Source organism: Nothoprocta perdicaria, unplaced genomic scaffold (assembly GCF_003342845.1).
Source record: "Nothoprocta perdicaria isolate Ctin4 unplaced genomic scaffold, notPer1 scaffold_5, whole genome shotgun sequence".
In the NCBI taxonomy this organism is placed as follows: Eukaryota; Metazoa; Chordata; class Aves; order Tinamiformes; family Tinamidae; genus Nothoprocta; species Nothoprocta perdicaria.
In genome coordinates this window covers 7,048,923-7,070,138 of record NW_020455754.1, presented here as the reverse complement: position 1 = coordinate 7,070,138, position 21,216 = coordinate 7,048,923, and the positions used below count along the sequence as shown (strand labels likewise).

The window sequence follows — 21,216 nt, the reverse complement described above, 5'->3', positions numbered from 1 at the left end:
GAGCTTTGCCAGTAGACTTTTTCACTCTTTTCTTTCCTTTTCTCTGCTTTTTTCATTTCTGTCTTCCACGTCTCTATCTCTTCCTGGCTCCTCCCTCTTTTATTATTCCTGAACTTCTGCAGTGTCCTCAGAATTCTTGACTAAGAGGCCGTGTTAAGCTTTGAATTTAAATTAAATCATTCTTCTTTTTTTTTTTAACTAAGGCTGTCTTTAACTGTTCAGAACCTACTTCCAAAGATACCTTTTTTTTAAAGAAATCATCTTTTGCAATGCTTTAATTCCTTGTCTTCTTACAGAACACCTGAAGAAGCGTCTGGAAGATTACATGGCCCTGTTCCCAAAAGTAAGAATCATCCGAACCAAGAAGAGAGAAGGACTAATAAGAACTCGGATGCTTGGGGCCTCAGTGGCCATAGGAGATGTCATCACATTCTTGGATTCCCACTGCGAGGCCAACGTGAACTGGCTGCCACCTCTCTTGGGTAAGCAGCCGGTGTCAAGTGCTGTCCATACCTGGAGACCAAGCTGATAAAGAACTGGCAGCAGATGCTGGTGTTGAATTCATTATATTTCCACCTGCTGCTGTGTCCACATGGTATAAGTGGATAAAAAGATGATGAAATAAATATCTAAAAGCAGAGGTGGGGAGGAAACACTCAGGTGAATTGTTGGCAACTTGCAGCCGTTACTACAAGACTTATGTTTTTCCGATCCAAGAGTCCTACGCTGTGAAATAGCCTTGTAATATGCTTTGCTTAATTAAAGAGCAAAGATCCCATTCTTGTGATTCTTCACGAAATTAAATTTTAAATAATTTATAGCTTTCTAGAAGAGTAAACTACCACATGGTCATTCAGCAGCGTGCAGGAAGGACTTGCTTTATGAGACAGAACAGATCTTTAGACTCAGTTTAAGTAGCTTTTGGGTGATTTTTCTCCCGTGGAACTATATTTAACTTCATAGACTGCAAGCCTGCAGAAAATACTTGTGAATAACAGCTGCTGGTGGGTATTTGCAGAACATGCTCTGCTTTTCCAAGGCAGTTTTTTGTCATTAAGGAGGCATCAGTTTTACCATGTCAGTTCATTTCAGAGTTGACTAACTAGAAGGACAGTGCCTTCTGCCTCTAGTACCTGGGTGCCTCTGGCCRGCACTGCTCTGCTGACAGGGTGCCTCTTGAGGAGGCTTCCGTCTAAGCAACAAGATCCCTTTTTGTTCATTCTTTGCTGTGCTTAGCTGCATGGGATGGTGCTGTCTGCATTTTTGGTTTGTTTTGGAGGTGTCTTCCTGTGTGAGCTGTGCCCTGCTGGAGAATTCAGCAGGTTTTCCGGTCATATCTCCCGCATAGCTCAAACTATTTAAGGAGGGCCCCTGGGAGTATCCAATTCTCCTTGGCTCCCTATGGAAGCAGGAACTCCACCCTGTTGCAAGTGACCTGTCAGCCATCTCTGAGATGTGACTTTGTGGAATAAACTGTGGCAAAATCAGCCTAGATGCAGCAGATTTGTCAGCTGGTTGTCATCTAAGGGTGGGAACGCTGCTATTTTCACAACAGCTTGTGTCTGATGCTTATATTCTGGATAGGGTAAAACACTGGCAGCTTCTTGAGCCCCAGGGAGGGAGGACAGTTTTAGCTCAAATGTCATTTAAATGAGAGCATCCACAGTATGCTTTGATTTTAAAGCATAGGAAGTATTTTCGTTAGATGTGTATAGGAAGCTAAGACATCATTTGTTGCCTCTGCTCTGAAAGTTAACTCCCAGCAAGAGACTTTTGCAGTAATAAAGTATTTAATAAGTTCCAGATGTTTATGCAGGAGTTAATCCTGTCCAGTGTTATTTGCTTGAAAGAAAACGTTGAGGGGAGGAGGTGTAAATGCATTTCTTGACACTGCTAAGAGCAGCGATGCCATTAGTCTGGGCTGTTTCCTGCCAGATTATGGTGCAGCAATTATAGCTCATTGGGGTTGGTGGAACAATGGGTTATTGCCTTCTTTTTTGGGTCAGTGCAGTAAGGGTTCACATGCAGTTCACTCATTAAAATGAATAATGTTAACTCAGTAAGCATGAGATCGTCTACTTTTAGCCTAGTGTTTTAGGTATCTGTGGTAGCTTGGCTAGGTCTTTCTATTCTGCTTCAGGGTGATGGTTATTGTGGCCTGAGTAGCTGGTGTTTTTTAGCAGTGGTTTGTGTTCGTTTATCTCAGTTATATCAGGAAAAAAAAGAGGTAATCTGACACAAATTGAAGCATCTGCCTGAAAGACCAAAGCAGAAGAAGGCTACTTTTGTCTTCACGTATCAATACTCTTTTCTGTAATTTAATGGTCAAAGGAACCAAACRGTGCAAGTTTTCTAACCTATTTCTCCAATCTGCAGATCGCATTGCCCGAAACCGCAAGACTATCGTTTGCCCCATGATCGATGTGATCGATCACGACCACTTTGGGTATGAGACTCAGGCTGGAGACGCCATGCGAGGGGCGTTTGACTGGGAGATGTATTACAAGAGGATCCCTATCCCTCCTGAGCTACAGAAACCTGATCCCAGTGATCCCTTTGAGTAAGTTGCTGAAATTTAGTGTGATAGGAGCTGACTAACAAAATAAAACCCTGTTACAATGTTGGCTTACACCTCAGTGTAGTAGAAGTGGTGGGAAGCTACTCTTTCTGGCAGCCGTTTGCTTGGCTGGTTTAAGAGCAATGCATTGTGTCGTAACTGTGAACACTCTCCTTTTCAATGCCATTTTTTTGCCACTCTAATTCCTGCAGAAGTTAACATTTCATTTAAAACTAATGTGTAACATTTAATGTGGTCATTTATTACCGAGTTCTTTCAAACGTAGCTTAGTATCCCTAATGCTCTGCCAAAAACAACAAACCAGTGGCAGCTCATATGTCATTCGGAGGTGGGGGAAGGAAACCCAGCAGAATAATTAGAGCAATTTTGATGATTGCAGTGCCCTGCAGAACTAAATCTGAGATGAAGTTTTGTTCTGCTGTTGCTGTGCTTGCCAACATTGAGGCAGTTCTGTCCCTTACGTTCCTGCAGTGTTGGGGTTTTTTTTAATAAAAAATAAAGCCTTTTGAGGTCAAGCTCAATGACCTGATCATGCTACTGAGATAGAGCACTACATGTGCAGCATGTGGGTCCCTCAGGAGAGATGACGTCCCGTCTCTTTCTGATCAGCTCTCTTGCCTGTTTGGAGGAGAGGCCTTGACTGGTTCTGGAGGGAGCCTGGTCTAGTCCTCCTGTTTGCAAGTGGGAAATGAGCAGAGAGCGCAGAAACACGTTTGTTCCTACGGGGCTGCAAAGAACACTGTGAATAGTGGGTGGTGARAAGAATATTTGTGAAATCTTGCTTTGTTTTTTAAAATAAATGTTTAGCTAGAGATCTGTATCTTTGAATATGCTTGTAATATGGAGTCTGGTTTTTCCTTAAGGTCTCCTGTAATGGCTGGAGGACTGTTTGCAGTCGATAGAAAGTGGTTCTGGGAGCTGGGAGGGTATGATGCAGGTCTGGAGATATGGGGAGGAGAGCAGTATGAAATATCCTTTAAGGTGAGCTACGTTCTCTGGACATTATTTTTGCTTTGGAAAGTGRGAATTGTTCTGAGGCGCCGAATGTGAATGATCTCTCTTGTCCTTGCTTTTGCGTGTGACTGACGGTGGAAGAGCTGGGGGCGGTAGGGCAGCACGCAGCAGAAGCAGCCACGGTCAACCCGTCACTTCGGAGGGGCAGTTCTAGAGCATGATCAACTGGGCTGTCCCCTGTGCTGTGGTCCCTGCTTCAGCTGCATGTGCCCCCTTCCCTGCGGGGGCAAGTTGGCTTGCGTGAAGGTTGCTAAACTGCTGGGCTTCTCATACCCTCCCTAGCAAGACAACAAAACACCCTTTCCAGAGGGGGAAATGATTCAGGTTTCTCAACGCTTGCCCTGTTGAGTGCCCGAGCCTCGAGTTTGCATTCCCAGAGATGAGAGAAACCTACTGGGTGTAGTCGATCCAGCAGACTCCTGGCTGCGAGGAACCGGGGCTATTAATTCCCTCATAAGAAATCCTTAACAACTGGAATAACAGCGTTGTTGCTGGCAACGAGTTGGGATCATTACCTGCCTGCCTGGAGGACGGTTCTGTTACTTATTGATCGATCAAACTGTTTGCTCTGAGGTCCTTAAAATAAGAGCTAGCCAGTTCACCAAGAGCAGCTACTAATAGTAAGGAGCCACCGTGGCCCCAGGATCTGTGGGATCTGTGTTACCTGGGAATGCTGCACTCTGCAGTATGTCCTAGGAAACCCACTGGATTGTCCCCATTGCCTGAAGGCCGGTGGCTTCCCAGAGGGAATGAGATAAAGATTTCTGTGCAAAACTCTGTGTTTCACTCAATGTGTGGTTTCTCTTTAGGAGATTGGACTTTCTAGGTGTCTGGATGCCACTGAGCAGAGCTAGTTGGCCTTAGCATGGGGTAGCAGTACTAATGCAGTGCCCATTTTGTCTTTGGTATTTCCAAATTCCCCAAATCTCAGTGGTTTTATGCAGCTGAAAGACCCATCAAACTGTGCTCAGCAGGCAAGTGCCATAGAGCAAGCAATGTGTTTTCTTCCACTATTTCCTTACCAAAAAAAAAAAAAAAATCAAGCAATAAAGTGACATGAGAGGTCCCTTGAGCTCTGCAGAGGTAGTATGGTAGGGAGGAACGGAGACACATGCGAGAGACCTTCTCTGTAGATGTCCTTGCAGCTAGAGCTGTTTATCCCCTGTTGCATGCCATGAAACCGTGTAGCCGTGTCATTCCCTGCARGAGGGGACACTGACACGTTCAGTCCCTCTCCCTTGGCCCTCTTTGTCATTGCTGGGTTCCAAGARCGATGACAGTGGCTGGGCAGGCCCTTTGTCCCTAGTGCCACCTCAGAGAGTCACTCTGCTTGATCTGCAGGAAATAAGAATACTGCATTCATCTCTCTGTTTATCCTCTCAGAAACACTGTCTTTTATTTCAGTCCAGAAAGGATAATTTATGGAGGGCTAAATTGCTTTAATTAATCTCTGCAAAGACCCCCTTTTTATCTTTCATTKTGCAACAAGAACAACAAAAAAGAAGTTTTAACTGAAAGAGGCTCAGTGTATTTTCAGAAATCAGGATAAATTGATACATTCATCTGTGGCTGATGGATTTAACAATTCTGGTGGAACTGCAAGAATAAAAGGTTTGTTCACAGAATTTATGAAGCTTCAACACTTTCTGGCAAGCTTAAAGCTTTGTTTCTACCTTTAGAAGCAGACTAAGATTTTGCAGTTAAAGGCGGGGTACTGTCAAATAATTTAAAGTTCAGGGTTTAGATGAGGAGTACCTACTTTCGCATTATTTATTATCTAAGAGGAAACATCTTTCAGATTCTAGGTGCCAAAATTTATACCCCAGCTCTAACAACGAATCTCTTCCTGTGCTTGGGAGGTGTGGGTGCAGGTACTGTCTTGTACTGTGCTGTTCTTGTACTTCTTGAACCATTGGATCAAATCTGACCTTCTTAAGCTGCACTAAGAATTTTTTTTTTTTACTTAATTTTTTGGCCACATATGGGCGATGCTTTACAGATTTTTGCATGTATTTTAAAATTCAGAGCTGTTGCTGAGATACTGGAGATAAACAAGTTTATTTAGGGGCCTCTTGCATTTGTTTTCTGTGCATATTTCTGTCATTGGCAGCTGGCTCTTTCCTTTGGAGAAGAAGCTTTCAGGCTGAAGACAACCCAACAGGGAAACCATCAGTACTTGGCACTTGGGAAAGCATCAAACCGGAGGTTGCATCAAATTCTCTTAACAGAAAACTCCTTCTTTGAGTGGAATTTAGGCCCTGAGCATCGCTTAAACACAGCATATTGAGGAGACAAAAACATTTAAAATACAGGCAACCTTTAAATTAGAAACAAATTGCCTAACTCAGATGYTAACTAATTGTAAGAATTATAAAGGACTGTCTGATATTGAAATGTAAAGGAAATATGCCTCATTTGGATGCTTCACAACTCTTTTCAAGGACCTGGAACTAAACTGTTTCTGTACTTGGCCTATTACTTTTGATATAGTTTATTGAGTGGTTGCTGGGCAATTGTAGTAATCTAGAGGGCAGAAGGTTGTTGGGGAGGTTGGGAGAAGGCAGGAAAAGTCCTGACCCTGGCCAGGACACAACTTTATTGCCATTTTGACTCTCCTCTTGCAAAAAGTCTGTAATATTTCACTTTCTTCAACTGCTTTACATTAATGGAAACATTGACTGAGGGATCTCGGAGCAGCAAGGCTCATTAACAAGCAATTAAGTGTCAAACAATAAAAAAAAATTATCTATTTGGAAAAGGGAAAACACTAGTATTTATCAAAATGAGTTGTTTTAAAATTTATAGTAGATTGGGAATGATGATGACGCAGAGAGTTTCTTTTTTTCCAGCTCTGCCAGTGCAGGTTCTAGTGCTAATTCCTGTTGGAGAGTCTGGAGTTAGCTCAGAGCTCATTTATCTACACGGAGCAGCCCAGTGCCCTGCAGAGATGCAGTCTCAGATCCTGACAGAAATGCAGCAATGCTGCTCAGCAGAGCTACTTAGCTCAGAAATGGCTCTACTGCACTGAAATGTGCTGAAAACTCCCGTGAGAAGATGCAGAGGGGAGCCGAGCGTGCCTGTAGCTGCAGGCTTCCGGATGCCCCTTTCCCCACAAAAGGTGGAGAGGAAGGATTGGGACTTTCAGCAAACCGAGAGCAAACCCCGAGTGACCGAAACATTCATCTCCTGGTAGAGAAGGAGGTAGCATCGTTCCTTCTGTTAAATGTTAACCATGTAGGTCTTTATAACAGAGGCACAGTTTGCTCCTGGGAGCTGTGTGGACTGCTCCGTGGTTTTACTTTTGCCTGTATTCTGGAGGAGGGCTAAATAAGCACGCACAATTATTTCTCTGTGGCACTTGTTACCGTCTCTTTCTGATGCTTCCCAGCTCAGCTGACCTAGTTTCTTTGTTCAATGGACTTTCTTTGTGGCTTTTGTTGTTTGGGAGTCGCTCCTATGCCTCTTCCTTCCGTGGTTTTCTCAGTCTTTTGTGTCTTTCTGCAAAGACGTGCACAAAACTGAACACTTCACCCAAGGGGACAAGGTATCTCTCCTCTAAACACAACTTGATAGCTCTCCTCTTCTGATGCTACTGCTTAGCCAACAGATACCCACCCTATGTTACCTGTATAGCCACTTTGTTCTCTTTCGCAGATYAACATATTTAATCCGGGATAATATATGGAGGGCGCTTAGACTGTTCTGTTCTGCAAATGCTACTTCATACAGYACTTGTCTGTGCTCATTTTCACTTGCTGTCCTTTTGCCTGTTTTCCCCGATGGATGTGGCTTCCATTCCTTTTGGCTCATGAAATCCTACACTTCACCTATTCCATAAATATCTCCTCTCTCCTTTTTTTTAAAGAATGTAGGGAAACCACAAGGAAGAGCGGTGACTCTGACTTGAATAGGCTTAAGTGCACTGTGCACCTCAGACCTCGAGTGATGTAGTTCTCCATCCTTTAAGTACATATTGTACTTCAAGAACAGCAAATAAGAATCTGGACTATTCCTCATGAGATGACATACCATTTCACTTAAAAACATGTTTGTATTTAAACAGATTCGAAAACCTTTAAGAAATTTGAAGGAATAAGTGTAAATAAGCCATCCTGAGAGTTACCCTTAAAATAACAGCTAAAAGGAGGCAAAGGAGAGATAAGCAGCACTTATGTCCTTGCTTTGGCAACACAAAATGCGCGCTGTGCTTCTGCYGGTGATTGTGCATCAATGCATCTTTTCAGATGCTTTCCCCAAAGCATCCATAAGGATGGGTTTTCCACAGCATAAAGCAGGCTCTGCATGGATCCAAGGGTTATGTGGCTTCTGTTGGTGTATCTGACCGCCCCGCGTCGCCTCTGCCTTTTGTACAGGTGACACTTGAGTGCTGCTGCCCAGGGTCACTGCTGATAATGTTCCCAATTTTACCTCCCGATGTCGGTGCTGGGCGTGAGCCCTCGGTGCTTATTCCAGGCACACATTCCAACTGCTTTCTAGCAGCTCACGTTTGCCCCCAGTGAAGCAGCCTGGGCATCCTGCCACTTTTTTAAGCCAGCACATGCTGCTTAATTCTATGGATCTCAGCTGCAGTACAGGGTGGCTTCTTTCTCCTTCCTTTCCTGTTGATGCAGAGATCAGTTTCAGACTGTTGACTGTTGAGTTTTTGTTCTGAGTTCACTTTATGTGCATGGTCAGGTTTCATAATAGGCTACCAAACACCAGCAAGAACATAGAGACCCCTGAAATTCCGGGAGATTTCCCACACTTTATTGGAAAGCCCTGTCACGGCTCTGAAATGCTGCAGACGGCAAGTGCCAGCGAATGTTGTGGGAGAAAAGGCCCTGTGCAAACGCACAGATCCCAGTGCCTTTTTAGCTACCTTAATCCTTTATGGAGCAGTAAGTTCCAGCTGCAAAAGCAGCTGATGCTCCCTGTACAGATGCCTGAGGTTTTCCTGAATTGCTGTTTGTCCTCRCTTTTGTCCTCTCAGCTGCCTTGTCATGCACAGAGCCCCCTCTGCGTATCCACCGGGTCCTTTTCTTTCCACCTTTCCGTGGGTGCTCAGACAACCGGCCAGCTTCTCTCCATTGCTCCATCCCCCAGGCTTTGTATTTTGTGCAGAAGCAGCGCTCTCTTTCAAGGCATAACTCATTCTTCTGCTTTTTTGCTTTTGTCTTTTTCTTGCTTTTCCTCTCTGGGGAAATGTTGGCTCCTCATTGTGAGATCTGTGGAAACCATAAACCTCTTACACCCAGATAATTTGTGCTCGCTCTGTGTGCCTGGGAGGAGAGGTTCAGCTGCCTTATGTGTCTCTGTGCTCYGAAATGGCAGGAAGGGAACTGGATCAGCATAACTTTCCCAGGGAGACGATAGGGGCTGCATCACCTTGTGCTTTCACAGCACACCAGCTCAGCTGAGRGCTCTTGAGTAGCTCTCCAGGCTGCTGAGAAGGTGGCAGCACCGTCACCTGTGTTATTATTTCACTCCTCTTGCCATGTCTATGCCCATATGATTAGGGTGAGACTATGGCCTTTCAAAAGTGTTGCAGTATCCCCATTTCTGCTAGGATTTCTCCTATCTCCAGCGGATGTGCCAGCAGCTGGATTCCTCCCTCACAGTGCATCCTGGTAAAACTGTGCCTGAGGAGGAGAGAAATTTCCTTTTGCCTCCTAATAAKATGTGATTAGATCATTGCAGCAAGCCTGCCTGCCCGGCTTTAACTCATGGGGTGTTCTGATAAATGACTATTTGAAATTGTGTGTGTCAAGTTGAGGCTCTGATGTTTGCCGTCCTATCAAGCAGGCAGATAAGGTGCCTTCTCGCCCTGTTACTAACAAACAGCAACAAAACCGAGAGCAGTTTCGCTGGCCGAAGGAGAATGCAGCGAGTGTCGGCGCTGCTGCGAAAGCTCGAGCCGCTGCCCGCGGAGCAGGGCTGTCTCAGCTGCCTCACACTGCTGTATTTTTAGCAATGTCAGTTCTGATGCCTCATGCCTGTGAACTGCACCCTCGTTTCAAAGCAAGCAAACACTGCTAATTGACTGCAAGCCTTCCCTTTGCCAGCACACGGCTATTTTGGGTTTGCTTCCTTTGCAGTTATTCCTTGACAGCCTCTTGGTTGTGGTTCCCCAGCCTTGCTCTTTCTCATGCTGTTTAGCTGTGTTTTACTGATGCGCATCGCATTCTTCCTCTCTCCTCCTCCTTCCAGTTTAATAGATAAGGGCTGGTAATTGTCTTTATGGAGGTTGTAATGAGTTCTGTCACCACACAAAGGAGCTCGCTAATAAAATAAATCAAAGCAGCAATGAATGAATGGGAAGCAGGCTTTTAAAATTAGATTTGTACTGCAAGTGTTGCACTGTCACTTGCAGCATGAGAAAATATTAAAAAGGCACCGAGTTGGCGAGGAATGCTGCAAGGTCGTGTGGGGTTTGCTAGCAGGAGCTCGGCTTGTGAGCTCAGCCTAGCTGCCTTGCAGCACCATTGCAGAGTAGMGTTTAAAGGTATGGTTGGAAAAAGCATTTAGCATTGACCCCAGATTTGATTCCTTTGGCACCTCAGTCAAGTAGGCGTTACGTATGTTCCTGTAACGTCTTCCTGTGTGGCTGGAGTTTCCCAGTGCCAAGCAGGCGCTCCAGGCCCAGTGCCTCATCCAGCCTCCCGTGTCCCGCTCGCCCCCGGYGCTGTGGTAGCGGCTTCACCAAACAGGGCCCTGCAGTACCAGGGCAGCGCTGGCCCCACGGGCCACGCAGGAGCCACACGGAGTAGTCACTCCTGTTGTCCAGGCAAGCTGTGTCCTCCAAGCTGTGYCTTCTAGGGCAAGTGAGGATATTCCGGCTGAAGGCCTTTCCTTGGAGACCCGGGGCGGGTAAGGAAGCATGTAGGACGGCAGCTCAGATCAGCGCTAGGATAACAGSCTGCTGCTGTTTCAGACTGGGGTTGTGCTGAAAGGCAGTCGCTTTGGAGCTGATGGGACTTCCTTGATGTTAGGTTCAGTGCACAACGTAAAACTGTTGGCTGTTGAGGCAGTTGTGCATGATCRCAGAGGACAGGCCTGTATCTCGGCTGCATTTGTTTGGGGGAGCCGCCAGCCCTGTATTTTGCAGGGGTTCCTGTGTGTGCTGGTTCTCTTGTGGGCAGCCAAGGAGGGGATCCTTGGGGGCTCTCATTCACCGAGTGAATGAGATGAGCAGTAAGTCTGTAGAAAGCAAGGAGAAGTAGACTTGATGATGGACCTTCAAGTCTGTAAAGCAAGGAGAAGCAGACTTGATTGTGGACCTTCACCAAGTCTGCAGAAAGCAAGGAGAAGCAGACTCAATTACAGACCTTCACCTCTGCACTGCTCCTCTGACCTGCTTGCACTGTTAGCCCCCCATGGAGGAGGGCATGGTGCATTTAGCTGCCTGGAATGGGGCAGCAAGGCAGCGTTGTTGCCTGACCTTGAAGTGTCCATTGACCTTGAGCTGTGGAYGCTGCTAACAGGGGTGCTCTGCTGCCCTCCCAAGCCAGTGCAACTGAGCCTGAGGCTTCGCCAGCTGCTTCTGTGGGTTTTTTTTGCTTCCCAGGTTCTGTATCTTTTGCAACTTGCTGCTTATCGCAAGGCCAGGCACATCTGGTGTAGTTCTTAAAGCTTTGCACAAACCCTTTGTGTAATGGAAATGCAAAGCATGCTCTAATTTGCGTTGCTCAGTCTACCTTTAATGTCCTGGCTTAGAAATTATACTGTGCCCTCTGTAATAAATCACAGTCACTACAGAATAAAAATTACTTCTAATATAACTGGAAAACTTCACGAAAGTTGCGTGCAAGTTTGTCCTTTTTCATCTTTGCCTCTTCTATAGCAGCTTCTTAAGTCACAGCAAGGACAAAAGAAATGAAATTCTGTAGGAGTGTTTGTCAACTTTCTTCTTGTCTTTCTTACCATAACGGCATGTAATTAAGTACCCTGAACTATGGAAGTTGCCCGTGAAAAATATTCCACTAACTGAGAGCAACCAACCTCCATTAAGTTATACGCAGTCAGCAAATGACTGTAATTATAAGGCCACTAGACAGAGCTGAAACTCCAAAGGACTTTTGTGTCAGAGCTAATAATTATGCAGCAGCCTTGGCCAAATATTTCTCTTCCTAGCTAAGTATTTAATATTGTCGCCATAGAATATTAATGGAATTGCCTACTCTGTGTGAAGCTGTTGACTAAGCTCATTGTACAGTGAACTGCAGAGGCTCAAATTAGCCACAGTGAGCGGAGATATCCAGAACACGGCGTGAGCCTGCAGCCCCAGCAGACCTTCTGTCCTGCTGCTGCTTTGGGGGAAGTAGCACAAGATACAGGGACCAAATGCAGGGCAAGGTGGTGCCTCGCTTCCCCTGCTTAGGAGGGGTTGTCTTGCAGAGCAAAGGAGCCTTCTTTTCTGTAATGGTTYTTTAGGTATCTCTGCGGAGTACATATGAATATGTTTCTTAAACCTATCAAAACAGATGAGCTGGTGCAGAAAACACATCCTTTCACTTAATTTCCTTGAGTAAAAAGATTACRTCCGTGCTATAAATAAGGAAGAAAAGAAAGTGGTAGGATTTTGCTGTAGAGTGAAATCATTCCAGAGTGGAGGTGGGGGGAAACTTTCTGGACTAATGGAGGCATTAATTGAGCATCAAGATAGCATTTTTCATAGCAGTGTGTTCCAGTGACTTTCCAAGGGCTTTTCTTTAGAACTCCTTTTACCAGGCAGGGATTTTTACTTAATTATAAGGTTGCAAAAACAATAAGTACCTGTCAGCAATGCAGTCATACTAGAGAGATCCCAGACTTTGCAGTGATAACCACATTGAAAAAAAATAATAATAAAAGTAGGAACGTTTTCTGGTTTGATACTTAAGCAGCCTCCTGAATTTGCTGGAGTGTTTTGTGTGACCTACGCTGCAGAGGTGGCCTCCCTTCTATAGAACTCTTGCATAACCTACACCTGAGATCTTATATGGCAGTACAGTTTAATCATTATGGTTAGCATTGATGTAATAATATATGTTCATTTAAAAAGTGTGTTGTGTGCTGTCCTCTGGGTGCTTGGATTTTTTTTTTCTATTCTCTTCTCTAAAGAATGCAAAATTAAACTGTTTAGCTATTGGGCATGATAGTGCTGAATCAAAGCTTGCATGGTCCTGAGCAGGTAGTGCTAGGCTTTGAGACTAATGGAAGGGGGGAAGGTTATTTGGGAAAGAACATACTTTAAAGTAAAACAATCTGTATTAAGCTTTTTCATGTCTTGAAAGCTGCTTTTTCTTTTTTTTTTTTTTTTCCTTTTCCCTTCATGTAACCAAGAATGAATCTGTCTTTGCTGTTGCACAGGTTTGGATGTGTGGGGGTCGCATGGAGGACATCCCTTGCTCTAGAGTGGGCCATATCTACAGAAAATACGTTCCGTACAAAGTCCCAACAGGAGTCAGCCTGGCAAGAGTAAGTGGCAGTGACGTCCCCCCTCCGCCCATGCCTACTCGGAGGCAGTTATTCCCTGTCGCCCCACAATGGGGGCAAATTTAGGCCCTTTACTTGTGCAGCTTTAGCAGGGCGGGTGACAGGCGCTAAGGGCGGTGACTGCAGAGAGCTGCAGCCTCCTCTGCACACACAGGGCAGCGGTGCAAAGCGTCAGGCTGCGCCTTTGCAGTCAGGCGTTGGCCGTGCAATCTCCCATAAAAGCGAGATAGGGCTCTGTGTGTGTGTGTGTGCGCGATAGCTGACGTTTTATAGCTGTGCCCRGGCAGCGGGTGCAGCGCAGCGAGCGCCGCTTGGTGATTGAAAGACCTCTCGGCTTCGAGTGTCACAGCCCWCTGGATGAGCGTGCTGTAATTCTCCGTGATGGAAACACAGATGGATTCTGTGCCATCTTATTTCTTAATTTAGCGTAGCCCGAAGAAGCAGCAGCCCCTGCTGATGCTGCAGTGGCTTTCTCCAGGTCATTTCCAAATTGAGAAGGGTTGACATTGCCCTCTGCTGGGAGAAAAAACCATAGGCACAGAAAAAAATTGCAGAAAGGGACACTGTTCCTGTTTGGGCTCTGCTTGGGGCAATCAGGATGCTCCTTGTGCTTAATGTCCTAGTTTTTTTGGGAGTAAATGGCCTTTGAGAGGGGGACAGCAGAGCTGGGACACTGAAGCCGTGAGCACTTTTCACGCTGGGGTGTTGTGGCAGAAATGCACCTGACATGGCCAGGGAAACGTCCAAAGTCTGAAGGTCTCCTGAACGTGTTGTGTTGAGCAGCAGGGCGTATATAGAGTGTGGTGTTCATTGCTGACCTCGAATTACAAGGTAGATTAAAACGGAAGGATTGTGGCAATCCTTGGATTTGTTGTGTGCAGTTTGGCCGCTTTCTCCCAACAGAAGAGAGAGAAGTTTCACTGCAGAGCCAGTACAAAGCTTGAGATAGCATTCATATGAAAAGTATGATTTTAAGGGTTTATATTGATCTAAAGAAATATGAAATATACTATTAGCAGGAAGTAAATCTTTTGCTTCTGTCTTGAAGGGTTATTGTCTAAGAGGTAAATTCCTGCAGTGTCTCTGAGTTCTTAAACTGTTTTTTTTTTTTTTTTTTTTTACATAACCGGTGGGAGGATATTAGAGTTTGTGCTGTGTAGAATGGGGGACTGCAAGTCCCATTCCTAGAGGGAATACCATAGGAAAGATGTAAGGAAAGTTGGTGATTCTTTGTTTTTGTTAGGACCTTTGAATGTCTCGTGGTATTTACGAGCATGAATCTCTGCTGCTTTTTGAAAGAGGAAGGAGAAAAAATAATAATAATCATCCACATCACCGCCCTACCTCCTCCCCCCACCAAAAAAATAGGGAGGAAAAGAAAAAAAAACCCAAAAAACCTTGACTAATGTTTTCTTAGCCATAAGGAGCTACATATAATGACGAAGTGTTAGAATTTGTTCTGATTTCTTCTGAAAATATCTTTTAAAGTCCCTTGGACCTAGAGAATAATACAAATAATCTTAGTTCTTAAGCTGGAAGGAGAAGAGTAGAAGTGAAAGAAAATCCCTTCCGAGCAGAAACACGAGTGCTGTTCAGAATACTGATTTCCGCAGTTTGTGTCACTCTCATGCAATTTCTCTCCCTCCCCTTTGGTTTTCGCACCTGTGGCCGTTGCCCGCACAGAACTTGAAGCGCGTGGCCGAGGTGTGGATGGACGAGTACGCGGAGTACATCTACCAGCGCAGACCCGAGTACCGGCATCTCTCTGCAGGCGACGTGGCAGCTCAGAAGGAACTTCGCAACAACCTCAACTGCAAGAGCTTCAAATGGTTCATGAACGAGGTCGCGTGGGACTTGCCCAAGTTCTACCCGCCAGTGGAGCCTCCGGCGGCTGCCTGGGGAGAGGCAAGTTCAGCAAGTTTCTTGCTCTGAAATCTGCAGCGGGCAAATAAGCTGCAGTTTTGTTAAACTAACGTTACTCCTGTGCCCCTGTGTGCTGTGGGCATGGTGGCAAGTGGGTTGTAAAGATCMTGCTTGATGTGTTTTGAAGACAAGGGTTCCCATCGCGTTGGGTTGGCCGTGCTCAGAGGACAGCAGCAATTGCAGCTGCTTATGCAGCAGTTCCTGTTAGTGCACAGCTCCAAGGAGAAACTTGGCTTGTTCTGCACTTCGTATATTTAGTAGAAGACAAAAGACTCTAATGGGAAGGATTAAGATTAGGAGGCAGCTGAGCAATAATAGAAGCTGTATATCTTCAAAGAGCTGCACAATTGTTTTGAGCTGCTCTGCTCCTGCTCTGCAGCTTTCCCTTCTGTAAGCAGAAATGCTGTACCTGGTTTTGAAAGGCAGCTGTATTTATGGAGAGGAATCACAAAGCTTGGGCTGTTAATCACAGCGAAACAATGGGATCCRTGGTCCTCTTGCTGCTGGTTTGCTGTGTCCGGCACGTTATTGTATGGCTTGAAGTGACTGTGCTTTCCTTTCAGGTATCATCTGCCAGCTCACTTGTATTGTTAAGTTAAACCTCTCTTCATACAAATACAGCTACTGTTTGAAGCAATTTAAGCTTTTCTTTTTGTCTGTGACTTGATAAGAGTTAGGAGACTTAATGACTACTTCTCTCTTTCAGATACGCAATGTAGGGACTGGCCTGTGTGTGGACACTAAGCATGGAGCCCTGGGATCGCCCCTGAGGTTGGAAAGCTGTGTGAAGGACAGAGGAGAGGCAGCATGGAACAATGTGCAGGTAATAGTGCCTCTGATAACCCATCTASTCCTAAACAAGCTCTGGGATGGAGAACCCAGTGTCTGTCTTTTAAAATCCATCGTACGATGAAGATAATGCTGCAAGAGCCTCATTTCTCAARGGAACAAGGTACAGATCTTGGCCAGATGCACAGGAGGGTGCTGGACACCCCAAGAGTTGTGCACTAGCTGTACCTGATTAGCTCTGCAGCAGGATGTGGCTCGTGCTTGTGGCAGGTCTGGAGCATAGCAGACTGTGCAGAGCTTTTCCCTACACTTTGAAGTCCTTCGAATGAACAAAAGAAAGCACAAGAAAACAATATGCCAAAATAATAAGGGAAACCAGTAGCAAGGCAGCAGTAATAGGTAACAAAGTGAATATTAACTTCAAAGGTTGTGCTGGAAGAAGTGATAGAGGAGCATCATGCATATTAATGAACCTGCAGGTGCCTTCAATAACCACTTACTGTCATTCTTCTGACAGGAGGCAAATGCATTATAAACACCCAACTGTTCCTGGAGAGAGATGAAAACTGTCAGGCTATAGATTCACCCTCTTGACGTATAGGGTGACGGAAATGACAGCTTTATTATAAAAGAAAGGAGGGAATTATTAGTTTGTCTAAACTGCAGCTGCTGAGCTGAGAAAAGATGAAGAAAACAATGCCTCTCTTGCAAAACTGTACATAACTCTTCAGGGAATGGCTTCAGTCATAGGAGATAAAGGGATGTTGCATATCAGTTTTGATGCTTGAAAACTAGAAACGAAACCAATTTACTCGGGCACAGTCCTTGTGTCAAGAGGTCCATGAACAATTAGTGTTGGCTTGTGTTTAGGAGGAGAATGTATTCTGGATTTTTGCTTAGCCTGGGCCTAAGTGATTGTGATAATTTTTCTTGCAAGAGAGGTTCAAAGATGCTTCTTGTAAAAGTTCTTAATCACATTTCCCAGCCTTATCTGCTGGCATCTTGCAGCTTACACCAAAGCCAAGACTGTGAGGTGATGATAGGGAGAACCTAGTTCCTCGAGCTAACACCCTTTATTTTCTTTTCTGTAACTCCCCCTGCTTTCCTTTCACTCCAAGAAGGAGATTGGGAAAGCCCAAGAGATCATTGCAATCAGTGGCAGAGCGTGCCAGGAAGCATTTCCCTGGCATCTGCTCTTCAGGTCCTCCCATGGATCCTTGTCTGAGAGCGCGTGGGGACGGGCTCTTTTCAAGGTGACTGCAGGCCGTGTGTGCAGAGTAGGGTAGTTACTGCCAGCGTCACTTAGAGCTCTTGCAGCTCTCGCCCCTTTTTGCTAGGTGGAAAGTGCTGTAACTGATCTCTCAGTCCACAAGGTGTGTCTGCGTTGCAGAGACACTCAAGGCTGCTTTTAGTACCCAGTCTGATAGCGTGGCTGTCTGCAGCAGCACAGCTCCTTTAGCAGGCTGAAGGTATCAGTACAGACCCCATGGTCCCTGTCCYGAGGGGTGGAATCAGTTTTCCCTGGAAGTTTTGTCCTTTCCCTGAAGCRATCCCCACCCTGTGGGCAGAGGAGGGAATGTCGCTCTGTTAATGGGAGCAGCATTCCCTGCTGTCCTGAGAGCCCTTTGTCCCRGCAGATATTCACCTTCAGCTGGAGAGAAGACATCCGTCCTGGGGATCCTCAGCACACCAAGAAGTTTTGTTTTGATGCCATTTCCCACAGCAGCCCTGTGACCCTCTATGACTGTCATGGAATGAAGGGGAACCAGCTCTGGAGATACAGAAAAGTGAGTGTGYGTTTCTGTATGAGCATTAAAGTGTCAGATTGTCTGTAAGTAGCTGGGTTTCCTTAAAATGGCACTACTTGTGTTTCAATCTTCTGTCCATGTGACTTCACTGAGGGTATCTGTGGGCAGGTTGTTATCAATGTGTCAGCAATTATTATAAAGTGGCAGCTCCCCTGTCCCTCTGATTAGAAATGCTGATCCATGCGGGGCTTGCCCAGCAAACGGATGCTCTCCTTGCAATCCAGTCCACAGCTGGCAGTGACACCTCTGTGCAACGCCCTCCCAAAAACCTGTTTGCCAAGAGGTGTGATGGGTTTACTGCTTTGTTATAGACACCAGAAGATTATGCCAAAGGATTTATTGGTGCGTCTAAGCAATGATTGTGTGGTTAAGTGGTAAGTTTTTGATAAATGCTCTGCCCATTGCAGTCTGTACACACAGTGGCAGGGAGAGCCTCGGCAGAATGCGGCCTCTCAGCTGGGGCACCTGAGCTTAGAGGCAGCCCTCGAGCTTCCCAGGGCAAATGTGAGGGCTGGACTGGATGTTGTTGCATGGGGCTGAGGGCTGGCGGGAGAATGTAGCACATTTTTTGCAACCTCTAAAGTGTGGAACAAGTTCTTCAGTTACATGGCAAATGGTAAAATGACTTGTCTTGGGTTTTAGACTTCTGTTTGTTTTAATTGTGCTTCTCCTTTTGGCAACCTCATGTCAACCTTCTTTTCTCCAGGACAAGACCCTCTACCATCCAGTAAGCGGCAGCTGTATGGACTGCAGTGAGAGTGACCGAAAGATCTTTATGAATAGCTGCAATCCTTCATCTCCAACACAGCAGTGGATATTTGAACACACAAACTCAACCGTATTGGAAAAATTTAACAGAAATCTTGATCTTTAAAAGACTGAAACAATTATAGTTTTTACTGGGGAGGGTTACAAAAATTTTTTAAGAATACTTTTTTTTTAAATAGCTAATGAAGGTAAAAGGGAGAATCTCAGGAGAAGGTGTTAACTAGCAGGCCAGTCTTTATTGTGAAGATGCTGTATCCTTCTCTTCTGGGGATGGTGGAATTCAAAAGGCTTTTCCAGAGCCACTTCTGTGTTGAGACTGGAACAGAAACTCTGTTTAGAGGAGCCTGAAGGTGATTCAAAGCGTTTTTTTTTAAACTTTCCTTTTGGGTCTGGTGTAAATGATTCTGCTCTCCATGGCCCTTGAAGTGCAGTACTTTCTGTAGTTGCTTTACCAGCTGCTAAAGCATTCACACAGAGGCACTTTACCTTCCAAAGTCCGTGTAAGTAAAATCCTGACACAAGATTCCAGTCCTCCCACCTTCCATGTCATGGATTTCCCCTTCTCCCCACACAAAAGACATCAGAATGTAAAATGACATATTTTTTCTGCCCTAAACCAAAATATATTTTAAACAGGCCTAGTGCTATTAGATTCCAAATGATAAAGGAGTGTTCCCTAAGGGAGGTGCAGCCCAGTGCTGGAGATATTGCTGTGGTTACGAGCAGTGAAGAGGATGTGTTTCTGGTCCATTCACTTTGCAGTCAGTTTGCTCACTGAATCCGCAAGGTGAAAAATTTGCAGCGGGCTTCTAAGTGAGTGCAGCTCTTAGGGATTGACTAAAAGCTTTAGGGTGTGAGGTTCCAGATTTGCCTGTCATTCAGCGTTAACATGGACGTAGAATGGTCATACTGCAGAATGGTTAAGGTTGGAAGGGGCCCCTGGAGATCATGTAGTCCAAGCCCCCTGCTCGACAGGGTTATCTGTCGAGCGCCCTGCCCAGGATCGTGTCCAAACAGCTTTCAGTATCTCTGAGGAAGATAGAAAACTCCCCAGTCTTGCTGGGCAACCTCTTCCAGTGCCATTACCCTTGCAGAAAAGAAGTTCTTCCTCCTGTTCGTATGTTCCTCCTTCCTCCTGTTCCTGAACTTCCTGTGCTTCAGTTTGTGCCTGTTGCCTCTCATGCTGTTGTTGGGCACCACTGAAAGGATGCTGGCCCATTCCTCCCTTCAGATACTTACATGTATTGATAAGATCCTTCCTTAATCTTTTCTTCTCAGGCTGAACAAGCCCAACTCTCTTGGCCGTTCCTCGTATGAGAGATGCTGCAGTCCCTTAATCATGTTAGTGCCCTGCCCTTTGTCGGCACTGCAAGGTATTTACCCTTCTGGAAAAACTGATATTAAGAGATTCATCTCTTAAAACTTGAAAGCAATGTTCTCCTATTTACTGTAGTGAGTGCATATTAAAAAAAAAAATTAAATGAATTACTAAAAAAACATATTCAGTAGTTCATCACACTTAAGTCTTGTAGCGAAACCAGGGGTGACATTTTCTGGTAAATACTGTGAATCAGCATGCAGTTAGCTTTTTGCAAAGAGGCTGCACAAATCGCTCATGCTAGTGCTTTGCCAACGATTGCCTGGCTGCACTTTGTCCAAGTGCCCATGGGGGAATGCCACAGAAGGAGGCAGCAGGCAGTGGGAATGACCGTCTGAAATCTTGGGAAGAGTGAGGCAGTTCTCTGGGACCCTGATACAACACGATTGATGGACTTTCTTTCTTTGGAGGGGCATGAAAGTTCTGCTTTGGAATAGTCTTCTCTCCTGTGAAGTCAAGGTTTTTGCCTAGGGTCAAGGAAAAGGCAGACTTTCTGCCCACTATGCAGAGCTTCAGAAATAAACCTTTTTTTTTTTTAATATATTGCTAATAGCAGGATTATTGTCCATGTTTCAGAGAACAATTTTGAGGCTGAGCAGTCCTGTGTTTGGAACCTGAAAGCAGACAGGACAGAACTAGCTGCCTCTTGAGCTGCTAAGTTTCATTTAAAACCACTTCTGCTTCCTGCCTCTTCTGTGAGCTGAGCCTATCCCTGCGCTGCCAACTCCCCTAGCGTGAGCAGTCACAGAGCAAGGGAACCACAGGCAGCTGGGACTGGGGTTGTCAAGTATATTGAGGTCTCACATGTTGGGAGTGAAGAACAGTTTTGAAACAGCATTTCTGCAAAGGGGGGACCAGTGTCAAATGGATTGGTCGTCTTACGTTCTCCATAACTGCAGTATGTTTGTTATTAGCGGCCCTTTTCATTCCTACAGCAGAGAACACCCTTTTTCCTTGCTTTGGGTCTGACTGTTGCTTTCCTTAAGTTTTAATTCTCTTATTAGGCTAGTAGTGCTGACTGTGGATTGCTAAATGGTCTGCCTGGTTGTCTTTAGGTGTGTCTTAACATCTGTGGAATAAGAAGCTGTTTGTCCATGAGCAGTGCCAGTTTATTGGGACCCAGGAAATGATGTATCAGTAGGCTGTGGGTCATTCTGCTTGCAGCTTGCAGCTTTGGGTGTCTCTGTCTTCTAATGAGAGGATTAACTTCTATCTCTAAAATGCATGGTTTGCTTTGTCCTTGGGCTCACCTTTGGATTCCGAGCTGCTTGGCTTGCTGGATGCTTCCTTCAGAGAACTGCAGTAACGAGCAGGTCTTGCACCTCTTAGTAATATTAATTTGGTGGGAAAGGACAGCTCTTAGCAGCAGGCTCCAGCAGATTAGGCAATATCGAGGTAATTCCTGTTTGACAACTGATTGCCAGTACAGGTATCAGGGAGCTTTGATGGGATTGTACCACTGTACTCTTTTTAGTATGGTCAGT

General features: G+C 45.3%; 1 protein-coding gene across 1 annotated transcript in view; it reads left to right on the top strand.

Annotated features, from left to right (window-relative positions):
- The window catches only part of GALNT10 (polypeptide N-acetylgalactosaminyltransferase 10), a 66,626-nt gene extending 47,461 nt beyond the window's left edge, over positions 1-19,165 (top strand). The window contains exons 5-12 of the mRNA XM_026047673.1: positions 297-482; positions 2,377-2,560; positions 3,442-3,559; positions 12,941-13,048; positions 14,750-14,971; positions 15,696-15,812; positions 17,416-17,565; positions 18,293-19,165. Of these exons, the coding sequence (XP_025903458.1) occupies positions 297-482; positions 2,377-2,560; positions 3,442-3,559; positions 12,941-13,048; positions 14,750-14,971; positions 15,696-15,812; positions 17,416-17,565; positions 18,293-18,460 (1,253 nt within the window). The 3' untranslated portion in view covers positions 18,461-19,165. The remainder of the gene's footprint in view (positions 1-296; positions 483-2,376; positions 2,561-3,441; positions 3,560-12,940; positions 13,049-14,749; positions 14,972-15,695; positions 15,813-17,415; positions 17,566-18,292) is intronic.
- Positions 19,166-21,216: the final 2,051 nt, after the last annotated feature.